Raw genomic sequence first — 20,485 nt, forward strand, 5'->3', positions numbered from 1 at the left:
CATATGATGATAGCCTGCATGGCTCCAGCCTCGGAATCGCTGTAGAGCAGGGGTCTTCAACAGCGGGTCCTCAGAGTTTCTACAGGGGGTCCTCCAAATCTTTGTGATAGAAACGTTTTTTCTCCTTGTTTATAATAACCATTTGAACCTGTCCATATTGTGAGAACTTTAGCCAAAAATAGCCAATCTACAAGCTCGGCTATTTTCGGCAAAGATGTTTGGTGCAAGAGGGGAAAAAGAGCAGACTAAGTACAGAGTGGTTAAATATCTAAAAACACACATTGAATCCAAAATACACAGATGATTGTGTTGTTGTCAAACAATAAAACTACAGTATATGGAATCTATGAAAAGGTTGTGGGGGTCCCTGCTTCAGCGCTCTCTCAACTATGGGGTCCTTGGGCTGAAAACATTGAAGAACCCTGCTATAGAGTGAAACGTAATGAAAATTCAGGCTGAGTGTCAGGCTAGAGATATTTCTGCCTGCTCGGCTGCTCCCCATCTGTTTGGGGTGAATGTAAAGGAACACTTTATATGAATTATTTAACTTAATGAATGCAAGGCAAAGCTCAACCATAAACAATTTAATGCTCTGAAAACAATGTGAAGGAATAGGCCAACGAAAGTGAGAAAGAGACTAAGGCACATGCAGCAAAACCTAATTTGGTTGTTTACCACAGTGGTTCTCAAAGTGGGGTCCAGGGACCCCCAGGTGTCCTTGAGTGAGTTCCAGGGGGTTCCCAGCTAAATGATAGTTAGGAACCAAATGAGTGTACAAATGTGTACAAATGAAACCAAAAGGACCCTATAACGGGTCCATTTGTGCACTCTGAGGAGGGTTGTGTGCATTTGCCACAACAAAGATCTGGGCCTTATTTGTATTTTGTCATAATATGGAAGCAGTGATGGAAGAAGTACTCAAACCTCGGTTCGAAGTGGAGCGGTGAATCTGAGCAGCAGTGTGTGTGTGTGTGTGTGTGTGTGTGTGTTGCGTGCGTGTGTGAGTGAGTGGTGAGTGTGCCTGGCCTGCACAAAACAGCGCCCCTCCTTTAACTAGTGTGTTGTGTGTGGCCACTCAAGGTATTGCCAGGCTACGGACACGGCCACCCAGCCAGCCACCCACCCACCCACATACCCACGGACATACCTGTCTATTGGGAGCGCTTTCACCGCTCCAAAAATACCTAAAAATGGTACTGAATAGTACTCGAGTAAATGTATACCGAGTTACTTTACACCAATGTATGCCAGTGTTATGTTATGTGGTGGTTCACTGAAAACCAAGTTGTGAATGTGGCAGTATTATGAGTAATGAGGGCTTGGGGCTTGAGCCCAAGTCATGTTTTGATGACACAATGGTTATGATTAGAGTGTGGTTACACTAATACCACGGTGTGTCATCAGGTCTGATTTCAACCCTGCCCCCCAACATCATAACTCTGATATGGTTGGGAAAAAGCAAAAAAAATAAAACAGTTTGTGGTCTTACTCTTTCACAATTCAGTAGAATAATAAAATGGTTCCTAAAGCTTGAAGTACTGTTGCTAGTTTGGGGCTTGCTTCCTAATGTTTAAATCAGTGGTTCTCAAACATTTTCATGTAAAGGACCCCCAAATGATTATGTATTTGTCCACGGACCCCCATCTCAAAATATTTTGTGCTAGGGACCCCATACCGCTCTCGTGAGCTTGTAGTTCTTATATGTAAAAAAAAAAAGAAGAAAAAAGTGACTATTCTTGAAACATTTTACCACACAAATCTGACACAAAATATTTTCAGATCGTCATCTTCAAATAGCCAAAGTCTATTTTAAAGTGCTTGTGTGGCCTTGTCACTTCTTTTGAGCTTGTTTTAATAGACCTGATTGCTCATTTTGCTTGCAAAATCTGGCAACTGCAGTCTCTGGGCATGTAGTAGTGCAGGGATGATTTCTCCATTCTGCCCAAGGCACCCTCAAATAGCTGAACCTGTGGGACACATTACAAAAAGGGCAAGAGGGCCAGTTGATGAAATGACAACATAAATGATACTTGATAACGTCTGTCTTTCATTGGCGCCTTATGTTGTCTATCTAGACAGCTGACACCGTTTTCTGTCAAATTAAACATAGTGGTATTGAATTTGCATGAGATGGTAAAGTGAAAGCATCCGTCCATTTTGGGTTAAAGTGATTTTTCTCTGCATCAACTTTTCAGCGCTTGCTGAGGATCTGTGCTGCTGCTCTGACTGAGTGCAGTTTTCCCTTCCTGGATTATTATTCATGTAATACTAATGTAACTAGGCTAAAGATAAGATAATAACTTAATTCTGTCTTTAAAAAATGTTTTTTTATTTTATTATTGTGATGAGCCTGTCAAAATTGTGCCACAGGCCGAAGTGGCCTGCGGGCCTGAGTTTGAGTATCACTGGTGTAGTGAGTGTGCTCGACAGTGGCTTGTTTTACCTGAACACATGCAGCTCATCTTAAAAATATTGTGCGCCAGCAGATGTTTCAAAAGCTGTAGGGCCTGAACAATAAAGATAAAGTGACAGACCGCAAACAGTATTTTTAATACATCTTTATTCATTAAGATTACAGATAGTTTTTTTCTTTTATTATTATTGCTCATCATCTACCATTATCACTTGCAATATTTAAACAGTAATTTTTCTTAGACAACTTAAACATGTTTTTTTGAGAATTTTGCCAGCTTGTACTGAGGATTTACAACAATAAATACAGGAGTTGATTCGGCTCGGGTTCCCAGACGACTTTTTTTTTCTTTCTTTTTAGATTTTTTTTAAAGAGGTTGTTATACATCTGTATACAGTATATATATATATATATATATATATTATATGATGCTGGTGTTATCCCCCTCCCACCCCATGTGACGGTCGGCCCTTTTACTTGTCCCCGAAAGAGGCCAACGAAATGTAAATCTCCCCCTAACGCACAGGCTAGGATCCTGAGCTGAGGCAGCCGTTAAATGAAGCAACCGAGGGCTACAAAACAGAAGACTAACCCACAGATAAAACATTTGCACACCCCTAAATTCACCCACACCCACCCATGTACTCATTAAAGCCTGATTTAATGTGTCCAAAGAAAGCAGCTTTTATGTATCTGCCACGTCCTTTCTTTCATTCATTTCTGTTATGGTAAAGATTCCAGCTCCGAGCATCATGCTTCAGATGCTCTTGGCGACCAGCATTCTTTTAGCCGAGTTTTAAAAGAGTAGTTCACCAAAAGATGACTTATTTTCCATAAATTGCAAAAAAAAAAAAAAAAAAAAAAAGAAGTGAGTGAGTGAACTACTCTAGAAAACGGTTCAACTTTTGGAGAGGAGGAGCGCCGGTCTGACAACCCAAACCTGGTCGTTTACAAACTGACGTTGAATCTTTATCACGGCCAAGAGAACAAGTCCTAATCCATTTGTGCCAATAACTCAGATAACACGATGTTCGAGCACAGCGATGGTTGATTTGAACGTCGCGGGCATCAATACACACTGTGTGCGAGTGCTCTTGACACGTGGTGGACTTCTTGGTCTTGTCCTATGTTATCTTTCTTTGGAATGGGCCCCGGGCCAGCGTAACTGGATGAGGGACGCAATACAAATACAGAAGCTATCCAAGGCGTTCCTCCACTCATAAAATGCCTTAGTGTGGACACAGTCCATTTTACTTGGTTGTTGTGAGCTTCTAGATTGGCAATTTTCACCACACAATGCTGGCACATAATCAATTACAGAATAAGAAGAATTACCATTCACCCAAGCACGCAAAGGTAAGAGTTAAGACTGCAAACCACAGAGCATTGTTAACTAAATGTACTTCGGGAGGCAAGGAGGAGACAGTAAAGCGCTATGGAGGTCGATGAGAGGGCTGAGACGGGGAAAGAATTTACGAACAGCAGCGTTGGAGCAGTACAATGTGACATACTGAATATTGTTTTAGGGAGGGGGGGGGGGGGGGGGGGGGGGTTAGACACAGTAGGGCCTTGTGATTTCACGGTAGCATACGGGCACGCAGCAGTTGGGCTATATACTGTATACAGGATTCTTTCCAGTTTGCCCCATAAAATAAAATAAAAAAACGGTGAGTACAACAATAGGCGTGATGCTATGGCTGTCAACTAGGATTTCATCACTGTGATTCACAAGAACAAGAAAGACACAACATTTTGAATTTAGGCATGTATATCGGCACTGACGGGGGGAACAAAATAAAATAAAATAGCTGTTAGGTCTACGGAGAATTTTGTGCAATTCACACATTTCAAGTGTCACATTAGCCCCTTTCCAGATACTTCCCAGACTCCCTTCTGCAAACAGAGTAGATCAGTGGTTCTCAAGGCGGGGTTCGGGGACCACCAGGGGTCCTTGAGAGAGGGTTCCAGGGAGTCTAAATCTAAAGCTAGGAACCAAATGGACCCTTACGGGTCTAACTCTTGAGAGTGTACAAAACGGAACCAATTTGGAACCATCCGATTATTATTTTTTAAATCTTCTGCCAGGGACTCCCACAAGTCATACAAGATTGGCATTTTTAAAAGGTTTAAAAAATATTCCAAATGTTTTAAAAGACTTTCAAGCTTCTTTTGAAAACAGCAGATCTACAAGCCAACAACACAGCGACTTTATATTGGATTAAAGCGGTTGAACAAATTTAGCTGGAAGCCCCCATAAAGTGGAAACCAACCACTAATCCCCCTCTAGGACTCAGGGGGTCTCCCCGGAGCCCACTTTGAGAACCACTGGCTTGTGGTAGCAGACAAATTGGGCTTCACTTAACCACTTAAAACCCCAGCATCCGTACTCTGGGAAAACCGTACCGTACTCTAAGAAAATGCGAACTCACAACGCATCGCGCAGCAGTGCGTTTTTAACTCGTCTGTCAGCTATTTTCAGAAAATATATTTAATGTAGAGCGAAAACAGAAAATACACTAGTATAGAGCCCTGAGGGACTCCGCTCAACGTGTGGGTTATCGCAGCGCCAACCATGGCCAGAAGGAGGGAAAACAACAACGCTTCACAGTTCAGGACATTGAACTTGTAAATGTTCAAGACAAAAGTTCCCTTTTACCGCAAACACACAACTCTGCAAGGCTCAAGTCATGACTCTTGTGTGGATATCCGAAAAATGAATGTTTGGGTCCCGATGCTTAGTTGAGTTATGCCTGTGAGATTTTTGGTTTTGCTTGTGAAGCCTCCTTATCTTTCTTCGAAGTCAAAAACAGCGGTTCCAAACCATCTTCTTATTTATTTCCAGGACCCTCAATAACTATTGAGAGTGAACAGACCTGTAAGGGTCCATTTAGAACCCACCTCAAGGAACCCAAAGGGTCCCCGGACCTCTCTCTGAAAACTACTGATCCACGTCAACACCCCCCCCACCCCCCTCCCCCCGGAAAAGGAAATAAAGTTTTGACTTCTTGTTACAGTATTCCACAACCGCAACATACTTTTGAGTGAGGACCTGGTAGGATCAAGTACCCGACTGGCCGCCGCCAACTACTGTACATTTGGTTTGTCTTTCTGTATAGTCTCTGTCACAGTATTCAAAGAATGTTTTTTTTTTTTTCAAAGTACATTTATTACACTTAGCATCATCATAGAACATTTAAATTGCTTATTCTTTATAATGACATTAAAGTTTGATTATTATTATTTTTTACTCACTCTCTCTCTCTCCTAAAGGTAACGCAGACAACAGATGGCAGAGGAAAAAGGAAACAAAAGAGAAAAAGATAGAAAAATCTTAATTTCTAGTATAAATATCTAAATACAGTATATATATCCCCCGTAATGATTTCACGATCCGCCATGCTTCTAATACATTATAGTAAGTAATGCTTGATGGGAACGAACAGAAACTAAAACCAACACTTGAACATTCTGCAAAAATAGCTGATCTACAATGCATCGCGAGGAAAGCTAGTAGATCTGCTATTTTTGGTGATTTGAGATTTGGTGTAGACTTAAAAAAAAGTACAGTGTAACCCAAGTCCGGTTCCCTAAGAGGGTTTAAGTGGTTAAACGCTGGGCTGGCTAAAAGCAACAATTACTTCAACACCGAAAAATAGTCGAAGGAGATGATTTTACTGTGGCTTTTGTGTTAAGATGGCTGGGGAAAAACAGGGGGTCCCTGGCAAATTAAACCGTTTCCGTCCAGTCATACTATGAAGAAGACAAAAAGACAAGAAAAAAAGAGGAGCCGACTAAATACAATCTTACTGGAGGATAACATGTAGAAAAAATAGGGGGGGAAGAAAATGCACACACAAAAAAAGATTACGATTTAGAAATGGAACGACAGACGGAGTGTCTCTGTGAAAAAAACAGACACAAAACAAAAAGCAGATTGGATGAAAGGAAAGCCAAGATATGATTGGACCCTGAGATCCCACCCCCTGTCCCCTCTCGGCTACACGAAACCCAGCCCCGCCCTCTTGCGGCAGGAAATAGAAAGAAAATGAAAAAAACTAAAACAAATCAAAACATAAAAACATAATCACAAGTAGAAAAAGACAACAAAAATGCAGAACAGGAGAACCCGTCCGTCAATAGATCTGCAGAGGTCATCTTCATTCACAACACGTTTTTTTTTTTTTTTTTAAATCAGGTTTCTCTCTTTTTTTCGTATTTTCTTTTCTCAGTATCATTAAATTCATAGTTAAACAAGAAATGAAAGATCAGCCGACGGAGGAAGGGGCGAGGGGGGGGTATTTTATGGCGAATAGAGATGAGACGGTGGTGACAAAAGATGACAGGTGAAAAAAATCGATCAAAAATGAAGTCTTTGGGGGGGAAAAGAACACCGGCGATGTTTAGGGGAAAAGCTAAGCTAGCGGGAGGCGAACGGCGGGAGTAGTTAGGTTACAGTTTTAAGTTGTTGCAACCCCCCCCCCCCCCCCCCCCCTCCCTATCCAAGAAATCGTCATCTCATCGTAAATAAATTAAAAAATGACTGCCGGAAAATGTGGGCGAAAAAGCCACGCCCCTTCCAGTCAGCAGGTCCTCTTCTCCGGTGTATGAAGCAGAGGGTGGTACGATTCTGTCCGTCCGTCCGTCCGTCCCTCCTTCCTTCCTTCCTCTCGTCCTTCTGTGGGTCTGTGCGATTCGTGATAATAATTGGTGATTTCTTCATTTTTCACCTTGACGTCTTGGTTTTTCCTTAATACCTAGAAAAAAAAGGAGGAAAAAAAAAAAACACCTAGTCAATGTCCATGTCGCTGCGGTCCGAATCCATTGTCCAGTTCGTTAAATGTTTACAAGTTTGTAATTGCTTTCAATCTGGCGTAGTTAGAAGAGAATTTCTTCTCAACACACTCCTAAAAATCGTCAAAAATAGCTCAAATAGCAGCAACACGACAGCTCACAATGCATCTTGAAGCTTATATTAAATTATATAATATTTATTTTGTTTTAACGAAATCCGGTGGCCATTATCCATACTGTAACTGTACCGACAAAGTTATATTGTAGTATAAGCTGTATCATACAACGAGTAGTTCTGACGAACCAATCTGATTGGTTGAAATAGCTTTCTACCCGTGTGAATAATGAGCATTACCACACAGGTCTAATCAACATCAGCTGTGCCAGGTCCTGTCCCAGCACTCTAAGTTCAGGAACATAGTGGTGAAATCAGGCATTAAAAATGTATGAATTTCAATCGAATATCTTAATTACAATGAAATTAAGTTGACGTGTTTTTTTAAAGGGCAACTGTTGCATGAACGCAATATTACACCTGCCTATGGAACTCGGCTGTCGCCTCGTTCCCGCAGAAAGGCTGGCGTGCCAATAACCACGATAATGCAGACCCTCGCCCAAACTGACATGTAACACGCAAACCTACCTGTAGTAGTTTGGCTTGAAGGGCCCGTTCTTGTTTAAGCCCAGGTACTTGGCCTGCTCGTCTGTCAGCTCTGTGAGATGAGCATCAAACGTGGGGAGATGGAGACTGGCCACATACTCATCTGGACGCACACGCGTGCACACACACACACACACACACACACACACACACACACACACACACACACACACACACACACACACACACACAGAGAGGCCAGGCCGTTAGAGAGAGTAAATATAATGCTTCCCATACTGGGGGTCCCCAAAAGATTTTGGGGGGTCCCCAGATGATTAGCTTGACCCGTTTAGACCTGGAAAGCATCTGTGTCACTTTGGATTTTCGCCACTTTAATCATTATTTTATACTTTAGATCATGAAAATCTGTGCAAATCTTTGAACATATATATCTTTAAAGCGAACTTTTTTTTAACTCAAATCTTTGCTTTGGGGTTCCCTGAAACAACATATTTTGAGATGGGGATCCGCGGCCGAGAAATACACATTATTTTGGAGGTCCTCGACATGAAAAGGTTTGAGCCACCACTGATGATAAAAACAATCATTTTTCAAAAACCTTCGAAAGATTTAGAAGACATTTGTAGAATGGTTGTGGCAGTTAAGGTTAAGTGTCTTGCGTCTTGCTCATCAGGGACACATTGCCGGGGCTCGAACCTGGGACCTTCCGTTTCCCAGGCGGCCTCTCAACCCATTCAGCTTGGGGGAATTGGGAATAGGCATATTTATATGCAATGAAATTACAAAACAGGAATAAATAAAGTAAGAGATGACAGAGAAAGAGAGAGACAGATAATTGTAGATAATGTTAGGACTGCTATTAGCCATCTCTCTTCTTACGCTGTTTCTAATCAAACAACCTCTCATCTAATTTCCCCTCCTCGCCCTCCTACAACTCCCTCTATCTGCACCCCTCTCCCATTCCTTCTTTCACCCAGTCCACCTCTCTTTTTCCTCATCTCTCCATTGCAGAGGGAGGGAGAGGAGAGACATCTTTGACAGGGCGACCTATTTTTGGCATTGTGTGTGTGTGTGTGTGTGTGTGTGTGTGTGTGTGTGTGTATCTCCATGAATACAAAGGGGGTGCAGTGATAGGCAGAGCAATTGCCAACCTGCTGGCACGCACGCACACACGCGCACACACACACACACACACACACACACACACACACACACACAGTAAACAATGCAGGATCTGGGGAGATGGCTCCATGTGGAACGGAGCAAAGTGATGCCATTGTGTAGATCACTGGTTCCCAAACAATGGGTCGGGACCCATTTGTGGGTTGTGGACAATTTTTTTTATGGGAAAATAGCAGATCTATGCCATTAGCTCTGCTATTTTCACCAGTTTGGGTCCCGTGGAGACATCAAATCTTTCTTTTGAGTCTGGAGGTAAAGGGTTTGGGAACCAATGGTGTAGATGAAATGACCATAAACGCACGCACGAACACGCACACACATTTGTATTACTATCCTTTTTTCAACATTTCAGGACGAAAACCTTACGAATGCCATTTTGTATAATAAAACCAGGTCCCTCTTTACACTCAAAGTAAAACGAACACCCAGGATTTTACCTTTTACTGACTAGAATGTCAACAGAGGGAAATAAAACGAGGGATGACCGAGAGACGGACAGGTGTAGCGATAGACGGACGATTTCATTGGATGAAACTGGTGTGCCACCTGAAAAATAATTTTCTGTTTATCAAACCATTTAGACCTGATGCTGATTAAATGCCTTCTAAATCCTGACCTAAGTTTTTTGAACAACTTATTTATTCAAAGATTATTACAAAAAAGTGTGTCCATATTCTGAGAAATTTAGCCAAAAATAGAAGATGCACAAGCTCACAACGCCTCGCACTGCAAGGCGTTAACCTGGGTTAAAGAAATTGAGAGAGGGGGTAGTAGTAGACAGACAAAGACACTCACCCATCTTCTTGGGCAGCAGGTAAACATCCTGCTTGTAGCGTCCTTCAGGAGCGTTGTATAGCTCTATCAGAGCCAGGGCCTGACCACGCACACGCACACGCATACACACACACACACACACACACACACACACACACACTCTGTAACTATCACCAAAAACATACAATGTTTTTCTTTTTCTTTTACACAAAGATAATTGGTTCATTTGTATCCTCACGTAACCAGACGAATCTGCCATTGCAAATGAATATTGCCCTTGGCAGATTAGGTCTGGCCCCGCTCAGTTATTCAAATATTTCACAGACTAATATCCAGGCAGTGACGTTGTCTGGCCATGCGAGGCTAGTTCATTTGGTGGGGACACAGTGGTTATTGAATGTGGACATTAGGAGCATGCAGAAGGTGGAGTTTGAAGGTGGACGCACGCAGAAGGTGGAGTTATCGGTGTTACCTGGGTGGTGGCGGTGATGGACAGAACAAACGTGGGCACGGTGGAACAGCTGAGGTTCAGCAGACGACCCTGGACGGAAAAAGACATTGAAAGCGAGTCAAAACGAGACCTTAACTCATTCCCCGCCAAAGACGTATGTCCTTACTGTACATAACCAGCTGTTGACAGCCAAAGATGTACCTGTATGTCCTACCGTTTTCGGCCACTAGATGGGGCTGTTCACTAATCTATAAGACACCAGTGTATTGTCTGCTCTCTGGGCTGTCTGTGGCTACAGAGGACCTGTCAGATGCTCCCTTTGCACCAGGAGGAGGATTATTTTCAAAATGAGTCCATCCACGTGCCGTTTGTGTTTGTGTGAATCTTCAAATGGATTACTACTGGGGTTGATTATATTTTTCTCCCAACTGCAAGAGGGCCATGGACATGTTCTAAGACTTTTAGACTGCCAGTAACACAGTACAGTAAGTACAGTAACCAGTAAGACTCCCTAATCGGGAGATAAGCGACTATCTCCACAATTACACCAAATATGTGTTTTTCCAAAATAGTCCTGATGGTGGCGCTAGATGGGACAGATGCGTTTTGATTACATGACTGTAGAGATACTGTGTACCGGTTTGCGTTAAGGGCAAAATCTGTAGGAGCAGGGTCTAAAAAATGTTGGTGCAAGAATCGCCCTCATGGTGACGCAATATGGGACAGATTCATGTTGATGACATGAGTGTAGACATACTGTGTACCGATTTGCGTGATTGTAGGGCAAAATCTGTAGGAGTAGTGCCCAAAAATGTGTTTTAAAAAATCGGCCTGAAGGTGGCGCTATATGGGACAGATCCATGTTGATGAGATGAGTGTAGACATACTGTGTACCGATTTGTGTGATTTTAGGGCAAAATCTGTAGGAGCAGTGTCCAAAAATGTGTTTGAAAAAATCGGCCTGATGGTGGCGCTATATGGGACAGGTTCATGTTGATGACATGAGTGTAGACATACTGTGTACCGATTTGTGTGATTTGAGGGCAAAATCTGTAGGAGCAGTGTCCAAAAATGTGTTTAAAAAATTCGGCCTGAATGTGGTCATTTTTTACACCTGGGGGTCCCCCAGGGACCTGGGGGTCCCTGGAGCTCCGGGGGTCCTTGGAGGTTGTAGTTTGGCAGGCAAGGAGTTTGTGTGGAAATTTTGGCATGGATCGGGCCAACGGTGGCGGAGATATGAGTAGGGGAAATGTGTGACGTGTGACGAGTGACGTGACGTGACGGAGAGCCAGACGGAGAGCCAGACGGACGGCCGGTGGAGGTTTGGATAGTATAGGAGTGCAAATAACTGCGACCTACGGTCGCAATTACAGACTTTTATATAAAAACCTCTGGCGGGGGATGTCTGCGAGGAGGACAGCAAACAGGTTTAAACCCCTTTTAACCTGGCGTTGTTATTATAGAGTGATTCTTTTTTTTAAGACTTTGGTTAGGTTAGTGTTCTAGCGTGCATAGCCTGAGGCATTGTGAGAAGAGCATCTATGTTTACTCTGTTTGGGGTCATTTTAATGTATACTCTCTGGCGTATGTGTGCACTGTGCACCTCCGACAGTTTTTAAGTTGCTTGATTCAAAATGGCTTTCTAACCATGTTAGATTCATTGGAAATATCCGTCCTAGGTTTCTGGAGACTGATATTGCCACACACACACACACACACACACACACCCAGCCACCCACACCCACACCGGACAATACCAGTCACCAACACCAAGAACACATGTTTTCAATTCATCCAACATGGTTAAAATGGAGTTTGAAGTTATGATGGGTTTATATAGGAAGGGCGAGTGTCTGATAAAATGAACATCAAATATCTAAGTACTCAATCTAGCAACTTAAAAACGGTCTGGATTGACACAAAAGCCTGAGCTGATAATACAATGACCCCAAATGTGTTATCCCTTAATATCCCTTTAAGAGCACGATGCAAAATAATAAAAAGCATTGCACCGACTCTGCCACATTATGGTTCATTTAATTTGCCTTGTTATGATATGCATCCTGAATCAAACCATTTCCCACATGACATATTTAGCTGGGTTTATCTCATAGGCAAATTTTACTCATCCCCTCTAATCTGTTTCCTGGTCAGTGTGAGTCAGACTATTTGACTTGTTTAAGCCAGAGTTAATGCAGTGTATTAGATGATTAAGTACGGTCGATGAGATTAAGCCTGCATTAAGTGCATTAAAACAATTAAATAAAAAAACAGGAGAGACAGAGCTCCTAACTGAGGTTTAGTATATAAACAGTTGCAGGATTCCTTCTAGTTTGTCTTAGATTTGGGATGGACAATTAATCGGTCATCACATCTGTACCGGCCAATGTTGGCCTTAAAATGCAATATCGGTATCGAACCGACATCAGAATAATATATCGTTTTAGCCGATTATTTATAATTATGTTTGAATGTGAAGCTGAAAAGGCCTTTTGTGACGATAAAGGCTGCAGATTCTATCAGTGTTTTCTGGAGAAACTTTCAAAAACATTTTTTAAATAAAAGCACTACATTCAAGCTGTTTATGTTGGGATATGGGCCAACATTTCAATAACGGTGCATCCCTAGTTTTAATAAAGAAGCATTGCTTTTTCAAATTCAGTGTACAAAGTTATTTATTTAAAAGAATGAGATCATAGCGACATTGGTTTATATCGGTTAGGGCAGGGGTCTTCAACGTTTTCAGGCCAAGGACCCCTTAGTTGAGAGAGAGATGAAGCAGGGACCCCCACAACTTTCTCATAGATTCCATATGGTTTAATTGTTTGACAGCACAATCATTTGGATTTTGGATACATGTTAATGTGGGTTTTCAGATATATAACCACTTGAACCATCAATACTTAATAAACTTGACCTTTCACTGTACTTGGTCTGCATGTTAATGTGGGTTTTCAGATATATAACCACTTGAACCATCAATACTTAATAAACTTGACCTTTCACTGTACTTGGTCTGTGTGTGTGTGTGTGTGTGTGCGCGCGCGTGCGTGCGTGTGTGGGTGCGTGTGTGTGCGTGCGTGCGTGCGTGTGTGTGTGTACCTCAGCCAGCAGTACTATCCTCTTGCCGTCTGGCCAGATGACGTGATCCACCTGAGAGCGAACTCTCTCCCAGGTCAGTTCTGGAGTCCTTAAACTGGCCTAAACATCAGTAACATCACTATCATCATCACAATATGAACATTCTCATCATAAAACTATAACAGTGTGTGGAGACTGTGGACCCTGTGTGCATCTTAGTCTCCACGTGGCCAGTCTGTGACATTACTAGTCATCTACAGTATGACAAATCTATGACATACTGTACTACTCCAAAGCTGCTCTACTAGAGATACAGTAGCATGTTGTCAAAATGTTTTGAGGATCGAGAATCGTCAATATATTTACCGGTAGTCATAGTCAAAAAGGCAGTGGACAAACATTTTTCGCCATGTTTTAGATTTAGTTGACAGGATTAACATCTGTGCATCTGTACTCATCTAAGTATGACAGCGTGTAAACTGACCACGTCAATCTCGGTGTTGGAGTGTCCCATGTTGCACACGATGCAGCCGTTCTTCATGCGGTCCAGGTAGTCCCTCACGACCACGTTCTTATTACCTACACACACGCGCGCACACGCACACACACACACACACACACACACACACACACACACACACACACACACAGAGTGGTGGAAGAAATGCTCACATTGTTTAGCTCGAGTAACATTAGCAACACCAAAGTATAGAAATACTCTGTTAAAAGTAAAGTTCTCCCAGATTATTAACTTAAAGTGAAACATTGTTTTCTCACTCAACAGTAAACGGGGTTAGGGTTAACAACAGTAAACTAACCCTAACCAAGTGTATAGAGGGTATCTGCACATTTCTAAAGTAACAATTTAAGGACTTTTTAATAAATCTAAAATGACAAATTAAACATTGGCCAAATTGTCAAATATCAGAGGCTGAAATTGTGAAAATAGCCGAGCATGTAGATCTGCTATTTTCACAATAGAACTGTGTTATACAAAATGTAATTCCTCAACTCTAAAGCTGGGTTCAAACCTGAAGCTATTTCTTCTATTCTAGTCACTTCTATCGCTTCACTTTGGTCGTGCAGGTCCGCGTTGGTAAAAACATCATGTCCCTTAGGCTCCCGTTGGAATCAAGGCGAAAAACCCAGAAAAAAGGGAGTCCTGTGTCTGTGTCTCCGGACAACATCAACGCTGATTGGCTGTCAGGACGCGATGGGTGGAGTGGGGGTGAAGCGAAGGTCTCTTCAGTTGGATTTTTCCAAGTGGGGCGAAGATACCGAAGCGACCGTTCGCACCGCACCTTTCGGATCGTTCGCACCGCCCCCGTTCGCGTCGCACTCAGTCGCTCGTCGTCTCGTCTTTGCATTAACTTTGTATGTAATCGCGTCGCTCGAACCATCCAAGTTTGGACGTAGCTTTAGTGCTTGTCAGGGTGGGGGGGGGGGGGTCCCCAGTTAAAATATGATTATTTTGGGGGTTGCGGCCTGAAAAGGTTGAGAACCACTGCCCTATGGCAGAGGGAACTATGAGAGGACCTAGCATAGAGCCCTGAAACAGACATTCAGGTGAAGAATTGTACCTGTGCAGGTGATGACAATATCAACTTGTCTGATAACTTCACTCAACTTCACCATCCTGAAGCCGTCCATGCTGGGAGAGAGAGAGACACACACACACACACACACACACACACACACACACACACACACACCCGTGTTACGTGAGGTCGCGCTGATGGTCTGAATGAATGAATGCAGTCTCAGATCATAATACAATAATAGAAATTTCCGGCTAGTCCACAGACAAGCCATTCTGGCCAGGCTCGGAAAGTGTTAATCATAAGCATATCGTTACTGTCGGGCTGTATATTACGTTTTTTTATTTTTTATAAATGAGACATGCTATAATGTATGTAGGGCTGTCACCGATATGACATTTTACATGATGATTAGTCACTCAAATAATTGTGATTAACGATTTAATTGCGTTTTTGTCGTTGACAGTTACATTTCTGTTTGGCTTTTAGGCTTTGAATTCGCACATGGCAAAGACGACACATAACCTAAATACACAAAGACATGACTGACACATTTGACAACTTTATACTTTAAAAAGAACATTGATAGTGAAGACGTTGTGAGCTTGTAGATCTGCTATTTCCACTATTTTTGAAAATGATTGAAACTACAGTATACTGTATGAACATTTTTTCAACATTGAAACGATTATGACGATTATAAAAATAAATAATTGCTATATAGTCCTTAGGCTCATACTCAACATTTGACATATCGGTACCACCTGGGTGGGCAAATTCTAGTTGTGATTTTTATATTCCTATACATCTCTAGATTAAGTTTTGATATGATAGACCTTGCAGACAGGTAGCTTAAGTGGTGTTATCAGCTGCTAAAGTTACCATCCCCCTTTGAAAATTTGCATTTTAGACACAGGTACATATATTTCTATTAGCTTATGTTCAGGACATACTGTAATGTTTTATATTATATGGTTGGTATCATTTTTAAGGGGACACCTTGAGCTTTCATTCAAGCCCTTTTGTGAATATGTATGATAATTAATTAATGTCAAAACTAGGAAACACTTTTGGAAGCATGTATAATATGTATTAGTATTTTAATCACTTAAATAACCACAAAGTAGTCAAGTTATCCTGTAAGCCAGATCTACTAGCCCTATAGGCACTTGTTGTCTTTATGCACTGTTCGTTGCCATATTCTGACTCCTCTGGAAGAAACTTATACGGATTGTCACATTCCTTAAGAAGTTGACATGGTCCACAGACAGTAATACATTTACATACAGAGAGCAGCAGATATGAATGACCTTCATGAGACCGTCTAGGCTAGAGAAACATTCATTCAGGTTTCAGCCCCAGCTCATGGCTACCATACCCTCTTCTTTTCCCATCCAGACCATAATGGTATTATCCACAAGTTTCCAACGCCCCATAGTGCATTGCGCAGATGCTGTACCGAGCTTCCGGCGCCGCAGCCGAGTGTGATTTAGAGGCCCCCCAGACGAGATGCGTGGTCCAAACAGGTCCAAATAATCTCCAGTAAACTCCCGCGGAAACAGGTGGATAGCGCTTTACAATGTACTTAACATTCAAACATTTACTCTCACACTGATGGAAACCATGGCAAGGCACCAACCTGCTCATCGGGTGCAATTAGGGGTTCAGTGTCTTGCTCAAGGACACTTTGATACCAACTCCGGGGGAACCCGGGTTTTGAACTAGGAACGTTCCATTTCCCAAGCTGCCCTCTACCTCCTGAGCCACTGCTGCCCAATGATATGTTAGTATGCTCTAAGACAGTGGTTGTCAAACATTTTAATTTCAATAACCTCCATAACTCTGAGAGGGTACAATGTAACCACATTATGTTTCCATTAGGTTCTATGTGCACACTTCCAGAGTTACAGACATAGAAGGGTCCATTTAGACTCCCTCTGTGGACCCCAATTTTGATAACCAGTGCTCTAAGAAAGTTGGTCATTTGGGGCAGATGTTCTTTTAAATGGTTGCTGTCATACAGTACACTTTAAAACTGCCATCTACAATGGACAAGACTTCTCAGATTTTGGTCTTGGCAAAAAGACTACTTTCCATAAGCTTGTAAATGGAGACCCTGTTCTCCATCCATAAGGCAATGGATGGCCGTAACTGAGAGACCACCTGGGACACTGAAGGTCCCATGTCCGATTACTGGCCTATGTGGTGTGAATGAGCAGGGGTGTAGCTGTGGAGTTAACCAGGTCTCCTCTTTGTGCCAACACATTCACTGTCCCAAACCAGACTGGTGATTGATCACCTTGGGTGCCAAAGTAATGGCTCATATATTCAAACAATCATGCAATATAACTCCTTCTGTAACTCTGGGAGTGTGAAAATGTAACCTAATGTGGTTACATTTGTACCCTCTCAGAGTTATAGAGGTTCTTGAAACTACACATTTTGAGAACCACTAGTTTATTTAGAGCCTACTATCAGGGAAGGAATACATTTCAGGGAGGCCAAGAAGGCCATGGCTTTCGTTGCACCTCGGTTTGGCCTTGTGCCCCTCCAAAAACTGGCATTCCCTGAGGCCCCAGCTGACTGTACCACTTTCTCCTCAGTCTCTTTCTTGTCATGTAGACACCAGTGTCTTTTGTCTACATTTTTAAAACCAATCCAGTATCTTTGCTTGGTGCAGAGCTGAGCATGGATCAAATTGTAAATAGCATAATGTATTTCTTTCATAGCAGATAGTCTACATATAAAATGTTTTATTTACCTCACAACAGGCTCAAAACGGATACGTTTCGACCATCTAGGTCTTCAAACGCTGATGAAGACCTAGATGGTCGAAACGCGTCCGTTTTGAGCTTGTTGTAAGGTAAATAAAACTTTAAAAAAAAAAAGAAAAGGAGATTCCTTGAGTGCTGGCAACTTCTTCACCTTGCATGTTCTTTTGAGCCGTGCACCGAAAAGACTGTATCTAATTTGGATGAAAATAACCACCTCAGAATGAAATACTGTGGGTAAATTAGACATTTCCTGAATCCTTGGGGTCATGTCTGTATTCTAGTTGTTGTGTTTTGTGTCTCTGATGTTTCTTGATGCCACAGAACTAAAATAAAATATATGGTTTAGGCGGAAATTGTGGGAAAATCTGACTTATTAAAGTTTTGAAGAGCTCCAGTGACCACTGTACTTATCATACATATTCACAAAAGGGCTTGAATTAAAGCTCAAAGTGTCCCCTTAAAAATAATACCAAACATATAATATAAAACCTTGCAATATGTCCTGAACATGAGCCAATAACAAGATATGCATGAATGAAAATCCGCCTATAGAGGAAAATAACAAAATGGCAAAAAATATAAAAAGCTACTCCTATGGAAAGTCTATCATATTTTAATTTACTTATATTGACCCTAAAAACTATTTAGTATAGGTAAGGTTTTGCCCCCTCAGCGGTACCGATATCTCGTCCAGCCCAAGGACTAATATGAGGTTTGTTCATGTCTTACCAGGCCTGCAGGGCACAGATGGGATCGATCTCTGTGACGTAGACAATGGAGCCCATGGCCTTCAGGGCAGCACAGCATCCCTTCCCCACCTGAGGAGCATATACATATACATCAGTGGTTCTCAACCTTTTTCATATCAAGTTCCATCATTTATTCAGCATTTGAGCCACCATTTGATGAGATTTAGCCTCTCAGACAAAAAGACAAAATTTTATCTTTGGATAAGACCGCACCTGGGGGGATAGGGCCTTCTCTGTCTCTGCCCCCACCCTCTGGAACGCTCTCCCCAACCACCTCAGAAGCGCTCCCTCCCTCCCCCCTCCTTCAAAACCTCACTCAAAACCCACCTCTTCAGGATAGCCTATCCCAGCTGAGGTCTGGAATTTATGCCCAGAGTCCCCGACTGACTTTTATCTTTTTAATTGTTGAATTTACTGTTTTTATTCTAATAAAGTTGTTTTTTCCTTTGTTGTTAAGCGCTTTGGGTACTTAGAAAAGCGCTATATAAATTATTATTATTATTAAGATTGTGTCCAGTTCCATGCTGTATTGATGTTGGTACAATAGGAGATAACAGGCAAACGTTGACCAAAACAACACTTCTTCGACATTCTCTAATTGTGTAGACTTCTTGTAAATGAAGTAATGCAGATGTTTAACAATATTTTTACTCTTGGGGAGCGTAAAATGAAACTTTTGGTTTCAAAAGAGTTAAAGTAAATAAGGGTCCATTTGGTTACTAACGCTCCATCTTTTAGCTGGGGACCACCAGGGACCCTGGACCACTGGTCGCACTTTGAGCTCGCGGATCTGCTACCTTTGTGTGACACTATACCATAGTATGATCAACTAGGGCATTCATTTAGGAAAAATTAATGCCCTACAGGTTTCTGCCTGACAATTATATATATATATATATATATATATATATATATATATATATATATATATATATATGCTGCAGTGTCAATTCTGTGTCAATGACGCCCTCTAGTGGCCATTCTGTGTTCATTAAAAAGCCAGACACTGAGAAAAGGGTTACATTTATTTTTATATATATACAAAAATGGCATATAATATATGTCATAAAATGTTTGATGTCCTATGTATGGTAATCATCTGGGTGGGGACCCCCCAAAATAATGTGGAGACCCCCCCAGGTTGAGAACGACTGATCTAATGAGGCAGATTCAGATTGCAGGATGAGCCCTACTGATGTGATTGACCCCACACTCGACCACTGGTTAATGTCACTGCTGCTGTCACTCAACTCACTCACTCTGTAACATACTAACTGCCCTTACGTCACTCTGGTTAATGCTTAATTTATTGTGACCGTAGGTCGCAGTTTAGTATGAATACGGTCACATTTTGTCTCCGTCTGTCCACTCTCGGTTTGACGCTCTGACATCACTTAGATGTCAGGGGAACCACATTAACAGAATCCCTTTCATGCCCTTATATGGAGATCCCTGATGTCATCAACATTAAATGTACCCGATTAGATATGGGCTAAATTTGATATGGGCTAAATTTTAGCCCATATCTAATCTCTCGAGACAGCTTCAGAGTCGCTCCGATAGGTGTCACCCTTTCTTTGACGATGGGTTCCCAGATTGGCCCATATCTAACAATATACAGTATATCTAACGAATAACTGAGTAAGCATGTTTGGGGTATCTTCTTATATAATACATGGATCTCCATATATGGGTATCAGGGGTCTCCATACATGGGTAACTGGTCCGATATACATCACTGGCCAGATGGCCAAGACATGGCACGACCTGTGTGTGTGTGTGTGTGTGTGTGTGTGTGTGTGTGTGTGTTAGAGAGAGAGAGAGTCCTACCTCTCCGTATCCACACACCACAACCTGTTTGCCTCCGAACATCACGTCGGTGGTTCTCTTCAGTCTGTGGAAGGAGAACACAAAACGTCACAATAAGGAGATAAAAGATTTCTGCGACAACAGCGATTTGTTTGATGGCATCAGGGTTGTTGTGGTGTTGTGGAGACGTGAGTTACCCGTCCAGGATGGACTCTCTACAGCAGTACAGGTTGTCAAACTTCTGCTTGGTCACAGAGTCGTTGACGTTCATCGCTGGGACACACAGTTTGCCTGCCTTGGA

At 42.1% G+C, this 20,485-nt stretch overlaps 1 protein-coding gene across 3 annotated transcripts in view; it reads right to left on the minus strand.

Moving 5' to 3' along the window:
* Positions 1-3,072: 3,072 nt before the first annotated feature.
* LOC308309218 (putative adenosylhomocysteinase 3) overlaps positions 3,073-20,485 on the minus strand; it is a gene marked incomplete at its 3' end in the record, with an annotated part of 91,570 nt that continues 74,157 nt past the window's right edge. For 2 of the 3 annotated variants that reach the window (XM_080754721.1, XM_080754719.1), the window contains exons 8-17: positions 20,382-20,485; positions 20,206-20,269; positions 18,356-18,444; positions 14,895-14,965; positions 13,799-13,893; positions 13,336-13,434; positions 10,255-10,323; positions 9,804-9,882; positions 7,848-7,968; positions 3,073-7,167 (exon numbers count right to left, since the gene is read on the minus strand). The exon at positions 20,382-20,485 is cut by the window's right edge and continues 13 nt beyond it. In XM_080754721.1, the coding sequence (XP_080610847.1) occupies positions 7,161-7,167; positions 7,848-7,968; positions 9,804-9,882; positions 10,255-10,323; positions 13,336-13,434; positions 13,799-13,893; positions 14,895-14,965; positions 18,356-18,444; positions 20,206-20,269; positions 20,382-20,485 (798 nt within the window). Of the gene's footprint in view, positions 7,168-7,843; positions 7,969-9,803; positions 9,883-10,254; positions 10,324-13,335; positions 13,435-13,798; positions 13,894-14,894; positions 14,966-18,355; positions 18,445-20,205; positions 20,270-20,381 lie in introns of those variants that run through there. The other variant, XM_080754720.1, reaches the window with a different exon arrangement.

Source organism: Nannobrachium achirus (assembly GCF_963921795.1).
Source record: "Nannobrachium achirus genome assembly, chromosome: 23".
In the NCBI taxonomy this organism is placed as follows: domain Eukaryota; kingdom Metazoa; phylum Chordata; class Actinopteri; order Myctophiformes; family Myctophidae; genus Nannobrachium; species Nannobrachium achirus.